Source organism: Chaetura pelagica, unplaced genomic scaffold (assembly GCF_000747805.2).
Source record: "Chaetura pelagica isolate M959 unplaced genomic scaffold, ChaPel_1.0 scaffold123, whole genome shotgun sequence".
NCBI lineage: Eukaryota > Metazoa > Chordata > Aves > Apodiformes > Apodidae > Chaetura > Chaetura pelagica.
Genome location: NW_009953295.1, coordinates 6,672,224 through 6,686,304, shown reverse-complemented (window position 1 = coordinate 6,686,304; position 14,081 = coordinate 6,672,224). Strand labels below are relative to the sequence as shown.

At 36.6% G+C, this 14,081-nt stretch overlaps 1 protein-coding gene across 1 annotated transcript in view; it reads left to right on the top strand.

The window, feature by feature from the left end:
* Positions 1-14,081, top strand: part of MYO16 (myosin XVI) — a 277,452-nt gene that overhangs the window by 79,018 nt on the left and 184,353 nt on the right. Inside the window, 2 exon segments of the mRNA XM_009997923.1 lie at positions 4,917-5,041; positions 7,500-7,625. Coding sequence (XP_009996225.1) covers positions 4,917-5,041; positions 7,500-7,625 — 251 coding nt within the window.

The following is a 14,081-nucleotide window of genomic DNA, read 5'->3' as shown; positions in this document are numbered from 1 at the left end:
TGAACAGATTACCTTATTTTTTGTATTTTCTAACTCTTGGCAGACTGCCTTTGAGGTCTTAAACTTCTCTTGCTTTTTGTGTGTTTCCACGATGCAATTGTGTGTGCAGTAAAAAGTGAATGAAAGAAAAAAGTCCATCATATGGAAACATTTTGTTACCCTTATATTTCTATCAAAGAGAAAGCCTTTAAACTCACTGTGCAGACTTTTGGCACTTGAGTTAACATTTCTGGTTATAGCCAGTAGTTTAGAATCTACTTTGTTAGATGGAAAACAGGCAACTCCTTGACTAATAGTGTTTGCAAAGCTTTGAGAAAAGGTTGTGAATAACATCAGAAACTAGAGTTGCCCTTTTAGTGTCCTTTCAAACAACTTACTGATGAATAATCTAATTCTGTTACTGTCAGAAATAAATTATCATGTTTTACAGAATTACTAAAATACAATTTTTAACAAGTTAGAAATAAAATTTGTTAATGCCAGCATGCACCCACAGGCCCTATGACCTGTCTCCCCACATCCAGGGGCTTGGCTGCCTGTGCTCAAATCCAGCTCTGATATGGTACAGCCATGTAACCTGGGAGCACTCAGCTGAGAAAAGAGCCAAATTGTGAGGCAGAGATGGGAGAAGCCTTGTCATGATCTTTCACTCATCCTTTGGCTTGGGAGACACATTTAGGCTCAGGTTCTTGCTCTTAGTCCTTGCTTGCATTATGCCTATGCCTAGCCATGAATATTACTGATCCTAGGCCTGAACCACTGTCTTGACTTTCTGGCTTCACTCCTGGCAACCACAGGACTACCTGGTGGCTCTGATTCCTATCAGCAGACCTGCTCAGTTTTCTTGTTGGGGTACTATGGGACTGTGCCTTGGTCAGAAAAGACACTGCCCTGTCTGGCCTGCATTCACCCTCAGCTCCTGGTTTCCTGGCACATGTTGTATAGTCTGCTTTTACTGCTCTCTCACAAAGACTTCAGTAAGAGAAGAGATTGGCTTCTCAAAGCTGTCACAAGTTTTTAAGTTACCTTTGTGTTTGTAAGACATGATACTGACCTCTCCTAAAAGGTGCAAGTTATAGAAAGAGTGGCTGCTGGGTGTATGTAGCATGTGTTTCCCAAAAGTGCTTGAGCGTTTTGTTTTGTGATGGACACAGGAATGGGTATTTCCCTCACAGATGGAGAAACTTCTTAGTAATTAATATTTCTGAGAAAAATATTTTAATGTGAATTCTCAGTTCTTTTTGCCATGCATTTTTTTACCACTGCAGCTTTTTGAAAGTTGCTTTCTCTCTTTTCATCTGAGGTTTTTACATTGTTTTCTGTTGTCAGTTCTATAACCACGTGCCAGAAAGGGTGAGAGAGCCAAGCACATGAAATGGCCTTGTCAGGTATTCTTCTTAAACAGTGAGAAGTAATACATTTTGTAGCTTTCAGGTTATGCTCCTGCCTGTCACTAGCACTGATACTCAGAAGCAAATTCTGTGCCCTTCAGAGTCACTACTGTTTTAACTGTTCCTTCTCCATCAGAATTTGTGAACATGTAGCTCATATTCTGATTTTATAGGGTATTTGAAACATATTTTCCATCCTATGCCTTTCTTTTTGAATATCCATCTTTGAAAATGTGAAACTGTTCCCATAGTACATGCCAATTTGTTTTTATTCTTCTATTTATTCATACTGGCTCCTGTCCCATTTCAGCTGAATATCTAAACCACATTTCCTCTTTGAAAAAGCAACATTAAGGTCATTCTTTCATTCAGGCAGCAAGAGTTACTTACTGTATGAGTAACATTTTGTCATTCCAGCTAAACTAATGAAAAGTATCATTCCCTGGGGAGGAAAAGCAGACTCTCCAGAATTATAAACTTGATTAAGGGAAGGCAGTTACTGACCAGATCTCCTCTGAGCTTCAGAGAGTGATACATGTGCACACTTGGTAAAGCCACTTCTCAGCTCCCTGCCAGAGAACCCTTCACTTTGAAGCCTAACAGTTCCTGGGTTCTCAGAAATCAAAACTCCACAATTTTAAGATTACAATTTATTGCAATTATTCTTTCCTGTTTTCATTCTATTTTCTATAAAGACAGAGGAAGGGAATCTCTTTTGTTTCTGTAACATTTTCAAAACTTCTTTAGACTTCCAAAAAACGAAGCCTGTGGAACATGTCACGGTGGTAGCTCACTTGCCAGGCTATTTACTGCTCTTTGTTTAATGAAATTTGTGTCATTCCTTTATATAACTATTAGTTTGAAACAGGTAAAGACATCTTAGAATTCTCATAAACAGAGGCTTCATGACTTTTGCTATAGGGCATCATTTATGTATTTTTTCTGAGCTGATGAGTCTAACTATATTGGTGATACAACATATACTGCAATTGATACAGCTGAACTCTATTCTTGATTCCTCTTTCAGAATGAATAAAATTAATAAATTAATCTTTCAATAGCCAAGTTTTTTTGGGCCCCATACAGGACACACCAAGGTTCTATAAAATGCAAAGTAGAAGGTATAAAGATCATTATTTCACTGTTAGTGTAAAAATATACTGATAAGTTAATTCTCTGACCATTCTGAGCATAAGTCAGTAATAAATTGCTAAAAAAAGGCTGCCTGGACTCAGCTGGCTTCTGCCCTCAATCTACAGCCATTACTGTAATTTACATGAAGCATGATGAACCAAACAACCTGAAACTGTTTCAATCTGTCTTTCTCCCTGCCCTCCCCCGCCCCCCCCTTGAACTTGATTTCCATTTTTGAGTGTTTGGGGTATTCACATGCAAAGGAGGTAGTACAATATTTTCCACCTTATGCCTCTCTCCTTGAAAATGAAAACTTAATCTAATTGTATATTAGAATCATCAAGAGGAAGAAAGAAATTGACATGGATTCTGTCAATAGTACTTAAGAATATCCTTCTTCATAAAATTTTAAATTATAAATGTATTTTGTAACTTTAATCTTTCTTACCTTACAACGTCAGAAGGAGCTTTACCATTACCAGTCAAGTTTTGTTTCAGCTGCTCTATGTGTTTAAAAAGTGAAGTCAATGCTGCAAATTTGGGGTGCATGTAGCCCTTCACATCACATACTGGTTTGAAAATATAAGCTTACACATTTCAAAGTGATCTGTGACTGACAAAAGAATGTTGAAGTATCAATTTACTGTTGCAAAAATCAGAAAATAGGCAGAAACAGAAAGAAAAAAAATATATATATAATTATGGCCATGTATCATCAGTTATCTGTAAATGTCATCACGTAGTTTTAAGTAATTCCTGTGAAATGTGATGCAGGCATAAAAACTTCATTTCTGGCAAAATGAATACACTGTTAGAAAGAACTCAGAACATGATATGAAATCCACATTGTATTCCAGTCAAGCAACTGTCAGGCAATAGGATGTCAGCACATTTTACTTTTTTCATCATTATCTATTTTAAGCTATCAATACATGTTTATCTGAATTACATTTATGTGAAAGATCATGGGGTTTAGTCCAGATACAAAACCTAACTCATTTTCTCCAGCATAGGTTTATATATGTTTTACATTTGGTGTCATTCAGTATTGTTTACATGAGAATAACTAAATGTGGCCAGCAAGACAGTGTTCATACTGAATATTTTACCTCAAAGCTGAAACATGTAGAAGTACTGCAGCCAAATAAAATTCAGAACATAAAGCAGTGCGTAGGGTAGCATGTTAGATAAATAAAATTGATGAGATTCTTTGCTGAACTACTTATAGTACACCCATTTATAAGAGTTCCAGGATAGATTAAAACTAAGAGCCTTAAAATATGTTTTTACTCTGAAACATGCTTTAATTGCTTAAGAAAAAAAATGTAAAAATAATTGTTCAAGCAAAAATATTTGTACCAAATACATATTAAATTAATTTATTGTTACTTTTCTGCTCACTGACAAATGTGGAAGAGAACCAAGAAACTATTAATATGGTTTTTGTTATGTTATGCCAGTTCAGAGAGCAAGAATTTTTATACTTAAATTACATTTTCTGTATATGGATGTAAGTGACCACTTGAAGCTAGGAGCAGAAGAATCAAGCCCTGAATTTTGGTTAGGTATTCCAATCAAGCCACAGCCAGTTGTTAATTTAACCACTTAGCAATTTTGTTGTACCTTCTGTTTCTAATTTTAAGTCTCTTCAGACTGGAGGCCATGCTTTCTTTTGTTTATAGGCTGCCTTGCTTATCCTGCTTTTAAAGCTGTACTTTGACAGCTGTTTCTTTCAGTAGCAATGCTGACAAGCAATCCCACTCCCTTAATTCCTTTCATCCCCTCCCATTTGTTCCTGTATGTGTACCACATTTTCTCTTGGTATATGGGGCCTTACAACAACCTAAGCTCAGCTGGAGAACTAAATCCTGGTTAAAAATAACCTAGGCAGACAAGAAAGTTTTGAGTTGTAATGTCATTTGCTTAACTTTACAATCTCTCAAGCAGTTGAACTGACAGATTTGAGGGACTGGTCCAAACACTGTGATGCACACACAGGGCTGAAAGAATGCAGCCAAAAATAATTTTCATTCAGTAAGAGCCAAAGACTTGAGTAGCTTCCTTAGAGGGTTGAATTCTTTTCCCATTCACGGCTATTTTCACAATCCCGGTGGATTTTATGATATTACAACTACTTTACCTACAACTGCTCTTGCCAGTCATTAGGGGATATTGCTGACTGACATTGAATCATCCATGTAGTGACTGATAAATGAAGATATAAGTAAACTTGTTGGTAAATACAAGTAACTAAACATCTTCTATAAATATACACAGAAGTCTTATTAAATGTTGATGAAGCTTTTACAAATCCAGAGAACAAAATCATATATGTGTCCTTTATTGATGAATAAAATAGCAGAATGATTTTAGCCTTTTCTTTTTTTCCAGGCGTGGAACTGAATTCATTGCGCCAAATGAAAATACAGAGACCTATGACAATGCTTACAGATGTCCGACAGCTCATAGCAAGTGGAGGAAGTGTGAATCAAAAGAATGATGAAGGAGTTACCCTGGTGAGTGAGAATATGTAATCATCACCCGTGAATATGTATGTACTGCAACTGGGTACTGATGAGCATGGTTGCAAGGCCGTTTCTCAGAGGAGAAATGAAGGAGTGCAAGATTTTGCTTCTCATCTGGCTTTTTGAAAATAGATGTGTATCGATGCCATGCATAGCACAGATTTTAAATCTAGTGCAACATCTTTGCCTTAATGACAACTTTCTTACTGTTAGTCATTGAATACGTAACACACAAATTAATAGCAAAGAAAAATATTGGCACTGTAGTTTAGAACTGTGGCAGAAACAATGCAACTTTTAGTTTACTTCAAAAAAGCATTAACTTCCAGTTTTCTGATGCAATTAAGACAAGCTGCTAAATCTGAACTAAGTAAGAAGTTGTTTCTCTTGTACTATTATTGCTACTTTAATCTGAATTGATTTAGGTACATTGACTTATGAACTTACCTAACTATTATTGCATAAAACCTTTTCTGTAGTTAGCTGGAATAATGGAAGTGGATGTCTGAAATGCATCTAACAGTGCTGCAGCTCTTAGGAAAACACTGTGGATCATTTGGGGTTTGTTTTTTACTCAGTGGGATATAGGCAGAGGGGGTGTTTTTGCATGAACACTTCTTATGTTGAACTTTGATTTTTTTGAACTTCTTTCATAGCCTTGCAACAAGTAGCTACTGAGTAGATAATTTTGCTTTTGTTTGAGATTTCTATTATGTGAAACTTTTGTCTAACAAACTGGTGGGAAATCCAGAATTTGTTAAACTGCTCTGTCTCTATTCATGAGTGTGGAGTCAGCCAGTCTGTGATAGCTGTATGTGGATCAAAGGGTTCTGGGAATAGGTTTTTTGGTTGCTCTACATCTCTCTGTACAGAGAAAACAACAAATATCTCAGTTGGACATAGCAAGTGAGATTTGTTTTCTCTTGATAGACTATATCATAGACCATACGTAATTTAAGACGTCAGGGAAAACTTTGATGCCATAAATGTAAAAATACACACATTCTCATAGAGTCATAACTCATAGAGATATGTACATGCAATAGACAAAGAATGATATAAGGAAAAATTATTTCTTCTGCTAAATTCTTCTGTAATATTTTTTTCTTTAAGAAATTTCTCTCATAAAATACTTCCTTTGTCATGTAAGCTTATAAACTACTTTAAAATAGCACTTGTCAAATGGATGTCTGAATAAAAAAATGTAATTTCTTCTGTCAGAAGAAAAGCTGAAGCTATCTCAGATTAAGGGAATTGTTAAGGGTTTTGTACGTTTGAAATGAAAACATTTATAATGTACTGAATTGGTGTTGTGCCCTCAGTGCACAGCTGTTCTGCCCCCTTTCCATGAGATGATTTTTGATGACCTGTAATGTGTTTCTCTCTGCGTCAAGGATATTAGTAAACTTTGTGCATGCACTGCAGGTGCAGCTGAACCAGAAATAGCAAATAAGGCAATTAACATCTTGAACTCTATTCTTGGTGTCTCCTATACTTATAGTGACTTTGAAACTGCATGGCTCTAGTAACAGGTTTATTGCAAGACTTTTTTCTTGCCACTCGCCATTCATTTCAGTCCTCAGAAAAACAGTCTCTTCAGATAACATTGCTTCAAAGGAAAAAAATTCATCACCTTGGGCTGCATGATTTAGGGATATAGGTTACCACCCATAATCTCAGTTCTCAATTTCTGCAGTCTTCCTGAGCCCTGCTCTTACTGATCATCATGAGTACTGACTCGTTCTGATGGGGATAAGCAATTATATTGTGACAATTTCCAAATGGAGTGTTATCTCCCTTGCTCCTAGATGTGGAGGGAATACTTGGAATCATAGCAGAGAACCATGAGAAATTAAACACCACTAAGCTAACCAGATATATCTGGTTATGTGAAGTATTTGTCTCAACATAAAATGAAGTATCTAGGGAAGCAATGGAAGTAAAAGAAATAAGATCTCTGCAGTTCAAAATTGAGAAAGTATTTTTTGTGACTGATTTTGTGCTGCAAACTCAGAGTGCATGGTTTGATTATGTGTTAATAAATTCATTTTGGACAGCTTACATCTGGGATATTCAGACTGCTAGAAAAGAAAATTAGGTCTAGGCCTAACTGCTGAAATGTGGGAATCTACCTGGGTTCATGAAGTTTGTCAGTGTGTTTGAAAGGGTATTTGCTTGAAATGGTATGAAAAGTATCTAATGAGACTAGATCATTTAAATAGTCCTCAATAAGCTAACATTCTTTTTTTTTGGTGGATTTTGTTTCTAAATGTAAAAAAAAAAAAAATGGCACCCAAGTTTTCTAGTCTGTTGTTATTGCCTGTGTAATTTGTATTTGTTGTTATTGTGATTTAGCCTGTTAAGTCTGCAGGGCAACCAGGGATAACTTAATAGCATATCATGGGTTTTTCTGAGTTTGTTAAGCTATTAAGATAATTTTATATTGCAGCTGCACGTGGCCTGTGCTAATGGATACAAGAATGTTGCATCTCTGATACTGGAACATGGGGCTGATCTCAATGTAGTGGATAATCAGTATTGGACACCCCTACATTTAGCTGCAAAGTATGGGCAGGTAAAGTATGATTTTTTTCACCTATTTCACTTTTCTTTGTGATAGTAGCAATAGCAAGTACTTTCAAGTCAGGGAGACTATTCTGATTTTAATGTGAAAATCTTACACATTTCTGTACTATATGTGGCATCTCAAGTGACAGAGATAATTTGAGAACAGACATTGTAAGCTTATCAACCAAATACAACTCATTAAAATCAATCTACCATGAACAGAAGTTTGTCCCCAGAAAAATTTAAATTTTTACTGAAATTTTAAAGAGGGCCAAAATCAGCATTTTCTTCTGTTATTTTCTTACATTCTGACATCAAACTCTTATTTATAGCTTTTTTAAACCTCTTTACTGTGGCTAACTCTGTGAATGAAATGTCCAGGATGCACAATAGTTGCATTCAAAGTTTTCCAGTTGCTGAGTTATGGAAGATGCCCTGGATTTCGGATTTGCAGGCAGTGCCTAAACAGGATTTGTGCCTCTTAACATCCCACCTTTTCACATTTCCTTCATCCTCTCCCAGGATGTGCTTGGCGCACCTTTGTGGTAATCTGTCCACTTCAGGAGCTCTCCACAGCTCCCACTTTGTGAAGCTCACAGCTCACAAATCACCACTTTACCCACAGCTACCTTCCAAAAACCTCTCTGATGCATCCTAGCTCAGCCTTCCACGTTACTGTCCTTTCTCCTGTCAGGTCTCTGCTGCAGCTTCTGGACAGCTCGTCCTCTCTTTGTACCCTCGTCTTCCACGAGGAGGGGCTGGACTTCCTCTGCCATGAGCACAAGACTGAGCTTCCTGTCATTGCTCTGAATACAAATTGTGTGCTGCTGTTCAGATCCCTGCTGATGGCAGGCAGGTCCTTCCTGACATTGTGGATGTGGGTGTACTGAGTTAGTCACAAAATGCTATTAATTCTAGCTGCCAAACCATTGCCTTGATTCTCTGATAGTGTCTTGCAATTCCTATTTGTATCACCAACAACCATGCTTTTAAACATAGCTCAGAATGGCAACATGTTGTTGATCCTAAATGGGACTCTGGTTTTCTTTTTGTATTTTCTAATAAATATAAATAAAAATCCTCATTAAATTCTGCCGCAGTATGGACTCCATAGATAATCTTAACTCTGTTTCTGATCTCACTGGAGACAATCCCATTGATTTAGCAGAGTCTCTAGTGACCTGGGAGAACTAGAATTTTGTTCTGTTTCTGGTACCTCAGTTGCTTTTTTTGGTACTTGCAACTAAACCTGTGAATTACAAATGAAGGTGCTGAGATACAAGGGGTGGGTTGCAGCTGATTTTACTATACCCTTAGTGATCTGAACATGAAGCCAAGATCTCTTTCTCAGTGGGGTTTTCTTTTTCTGAATCTTCACTGCAGGTGATTGGTGATCCTCATGCCTATGTTCTTGTTTTCACTGAATAAATGGCTTACAACCTCTTTTCAGACTTAAGAAATTATATAATACAATTTATAGCAAGAAGATAGCAAAAATGTAGTGAAAATAAATGTATGAGACTGGATAGTTCTGTTAGTTTTGTCTTCATTCAGCCCGTATCCAGGGCTAAACTGAAGAAGTTTGATCTCTCACCCAATGATCCCTCCCCATCCAAGATGTGGAATCAGGGATAGAAGAGAATCTCTGTGGTTTGAAATATCAATGGATGTAATTAAATAAGAAAAATAATACAAACAGCAACATAAAGCATATCCACTTATACTCAGTCTGGTCCTCATGGGTAATGGGGATCAGCAGGCCAAGAGGGGGGAGCCCCAGGAAATGTAACTCCCCACCCTCATCATATCTCTCCTGTTATAATGTGTGATGTAAGTGGTGTGGGATATGTGATTTGAAAGGACTGGGCAAGGACTTTTCTTTGGGTGTATCTGTGTAACAAGTAAATGTTCGCAACACTAAGCCTGGATGACTTGAAATACCTGTTTTATCATGAAGTTAGGTAAACAGACCTGTGTGTGTAAAGTTTGTAATTGACAGTGGCTAACAGAAAAAAAAAAAAAAAAAAAAAAAAAAAGTCTTTCCTTTTGAAGTGTTCTAAGAGCTCAGATTGCTGTTTTGAGACATGATCCTTTTTGCTGGCTCTTTCATTGAACCCTGTCTCCCTTTAAGTCCCAGATGATAATGGCGGTGATTCTTACTACTCCAGGTTTTTTTTGGCAATAAGCCAGGGATCAGTTGTGCCAGTTAGTGTTCAAGCACTATGGTTACACATGGAGGAAGACAAATGAAGTAATGTTGTGCGCTTCCTCATTAAAATTAACAAAATACAGAGCAAATATCTTCCTTTTGTAGTACAAACCTGTAACACAATAAGGAGATACCTTATTGTCATTATATATAACTTGCTATCCTTATTTAGGAGATAAATATGGGTTTCATGTATATTCTATTTGTGAGAAACAAATAGTTTCAATTCCTTTATAAGAAGGATTTCTTAAATACCAGGGAAAATATTTCATACAGTAGCTAAGCCATTGGGATCTTTTTAAAATTTTCTTTCCTATGATGATATTTTTGCAATATACTCAGTATGAGTTCAGGTGCATATCATATTTATAATTCCATTTTGAGTAATTAATTATAGACAAATATGAACAATGTTACTATTTTGGGGAAAAAAAAGCATGGCACAATGGGAATAACCTTAGTCAAGACATGATTTGGATAGTGTGTTTGAAATCAAAATGTATTTATGAGAAAATAGTTAATTTTTTTAGCCAAAAATATTAATCTTCCCTGAGAAATCCATTAATATAAATTCTGGACTTCATCCCTCTGGTTCCACCCTGTAATAACACATTTGTGACACGTTTTTTTAAAAAGTCTCACTTCAGTAACTCAGTACAGTGATAAATCTGTCTGTTCTACTAGAATACTGTAAAAAAACCTCTTTGGTTTTAGTTTGATGTTCTATTCAATATTTGAGGGGATTTCTTTCCTTCCAGTAATGTATCTGAAGAGGAAAGTAGCCTTTTCTGTCTTTTACCTTATCTAATAGACAATGATCCTTTAAGAACTGGTCACAGAAGTTTCAAAAAACCCATTCTAAACCATTGTTGTCTAGTAGTTTACTAGCACTGCTGCTGCAATACCTGTAGCAAAACTGTATCCAATATATAATTAATATTACATTCCATGACTGGTAAGGACTGATAGCTCTTCCTGTTTACAAAATGCCTACAGAATGCTTAGTGATTTAGATACACTTTTCATTTGGAGAAGCTGCTTACCTTAATAAAAAGCAATTAGATTAGTTATACAAATTAAACATTTAGGTTTTGAGCAATTTTATATTGTAGACCTTATGTACATGTACTTTGCATACTACATTATGAAAAAAAAATTGACTAGTCATATTTTTGTGCAGAAATCATTACATTGTTTTAGAGTGACATCCAATCTCTGTTGACGAACATGAGCTCTATACATACATGGGTTTATGTTTGCAAATACACAAAATACAACCAAAGAAAAAATATGCATAATACACTGAATGAAAAAAAATAACTAAAAATCAATAGGGCTGTTTGTAAGACAATAATAGAGATTATACTAATTTGCTTTACCAGGGTGGGGATGGGGGTAGAGGAAGAAGAAGAATCTGCTGACATTTAAAATTTATAGTGAGAAAATTTAATTTACATCTGTACAGGAAGAACCTTGTAAAGAATAAAGGTGCTGCAATCTTCCTGGTACAATTCTCAAGTTGTAAATTAATACACAGTGTGAGTGGATTACAAAAAGGTTATTGCTCCAACTTCCAGAGTAAATTATCTAAGAAATTACTGGAGCAAAGATACATTATTCTGAGGTAAGCATGTGAAAAACATCACACCTACACCTTATGATGAAAACCTGGCTTTTAGAGACACTTCAGTAATGGCAAAAGCAGTTTTATTTAGGATGGGATTTTTCTCAACTAAATTTAGCCAACTTCCACTTAAATGCAAAGTCAAAGCTTTGTCATAACTAATGTGAAGCATCACCTCTAGAGTGCAATTCAGACAAATTTAGTAGGTGCATTTAAAATAAATGGGATGAATCATTATTAGAGGTCTAACTCTCTCTAATTATAGAGGTCATGGGAAACTAGCATATGTTAGAGGACTAACTTGAACATTTTAAAATTCTGCAGGAGGAATCCAGAACAAAGTATGAGACAGAAGGGCCAAAGGATGGGTCTCGTGCCCACTGGATGTGCTGGGTCTCCCCAGTCATCATGAAGGGGACATGGAGTTGATGTCTCACTCTTAGGCAGTGTAAAGCTGCACAAAGTGAATCCTACAGAGGGAGTGAAATTAAATACTTACAAAAATACCTATCTTATCAAAAGTCAGATATAGCAGTAGATGGTTGCACTGTTTCCAAACAGGGAATAAGTAAGGATTTTAACTTCTAGTTTGTATTATCCTATGTTTGAAAAAAAATGGTATTTGTTCTTGTCTTTATATATATTTGTAAAGAAATGTGATCACACAGATAAATTTACCATCTAACATTTGCTAGAATATTAATGCCAATATTGAAAAAGAGCATGGGTGAATGGTTAATGAATTGTCCTGTTAGTGCCAGAGTGAGTAGATCCACAGTAGAACATCTTTCTTGCATTGGAGTACAGGATATTACTAGTGAGTTCGAGGGTTATGTACAGATACGGCTACTAAGCACAGTAGAAGGCAACTGAGGCTACTCCCTCAAGGACAGTTTCTCTGTAAGATGAAGCTTAAATCTGCAGGAGCAGATTAAGTTACCAATGACTGCAACAAACTATAAACTGAAATATTACCAGCTGCAAACATAAAAAATAATTATAATAGCATTAAAAAGAGGCATATTTTTAAGCAAGGTTATTCAGAGTTTCTAGGACTGTTGTCATTCTCCCCCCCCCCCCCCCTTCCATTAGGCCACTAGGGCTAAAAGCAATTTTTTATTTTTAAAGCACATTGAGATTCTAACATTATACAAAAAAAAAACAAAAACAGTGTTTGAGGAATTAAGGTCAGGATTCTTTTCCCTAACAATTTTACTGTAATGAAATGATAGAATATAGTCGCCCCTTTGACACAGATGCAAACCTGCAGCAGTGGCATGGAAAAACTTCTTCAAAATCAGGTTATGAGAGTAGCAAAACAAGCCTGAACAGATTAGAATATGCCTAGGTAAATTTAGCAGGGCCTTTTGGACATACACATTCTTAATACTGTTATTGCTGGCAGTTTGAACACCCTTGTCTTATGCACATGCACCCTGGGGAGTTCTGGTATATAGGTGGCTGCTGCCTGTGCACACCAGAGTGGGGCACACATTGTCACTGAGGTACCACACTGCTTATGCTGGACACTGGTAACCACTGTGGAAGGGCAATTTGTGTTTATCAGTCTGGCCCCCTAATTTGAATTTCACACAGCAATCACTTTGTAAACAGCTAGTAATCTGGCATTGGTAGTGCTGTCCCTTCTGGACGTCTTCCAGGCTGCTGTGATCAGGAGAGAAGACAGTTTCCCTTCCCGTGGTGGGAATAGGCTGCAGCTCTGACATTTGCCTTGGGTACTTTGGCACAGTTCCCAGGCACAAGCTGTTTCTTTGTTGTTTATCACAGAAATGTCACCTTTCAAACCAGCTATCAGAGATATGCAGGTCAGAGCTGACTCCCCAGTAGCTTAAACATTACCTCTCCCAAAATTTCATCCTTTGAGTATGCTGCCTAGGTCTAAACTGTTAAATTGCTAAATAAAAGAAGGCCAGGGATTAAGCCAAGCAGCATTCTGGCTCACATTTGTACTATCTGGAGCTAGTTTCTTCTATAGGAGATTAGTCTTGTTTGTAGAGAGCTGGCTGGAGTGGTCCAAATCAGAGTCAGGGACAGAGCTAGTACTTAAGCAGTGTGGGTTATAAGGGATGCTTAAGTTTGCTCCATTGCACTCTCTTAACAAATTTAGCCTCTGGCTGTACCTCTCCGTGAGTAACTCCTGCAGTAGCAAGAATTTCTTCTTGTCAATAAATTAGAACTATCGCAAACAGAAAAAAAATTAAAAATAAAAAATAAAAAAATTGGTTAGAGAGCTCAATGCCTACTTCATGCTTCTTGACATGTTATATACATCCCGTGTACTTTTCAAAATTTATCTGTGAAATTGCTGTTCTGTAAGTATGTTCTCCCTTAACAAACATTTGGTTGCCTTGTTTGCTTAGACTGAATCATATCCCTCTGTCTAGTTAGTTCATTCAAACATAGTATTTCAGATCATAGAAGGGACTCTGTGCTTCTTGCTGAAGTCTGAGACAATAGCTTCTTACTATGTGAGCTAGTTTGCTCATCATTACCAAAACATTAGTTATTTAACTCAACTATGAACTGCACTTTTCTTTAAGTGCATGTTAACCTTAAAATAGAAAAAAATCCATATCCATCATTACAGTATGCCTCAATGTAGATGGGAC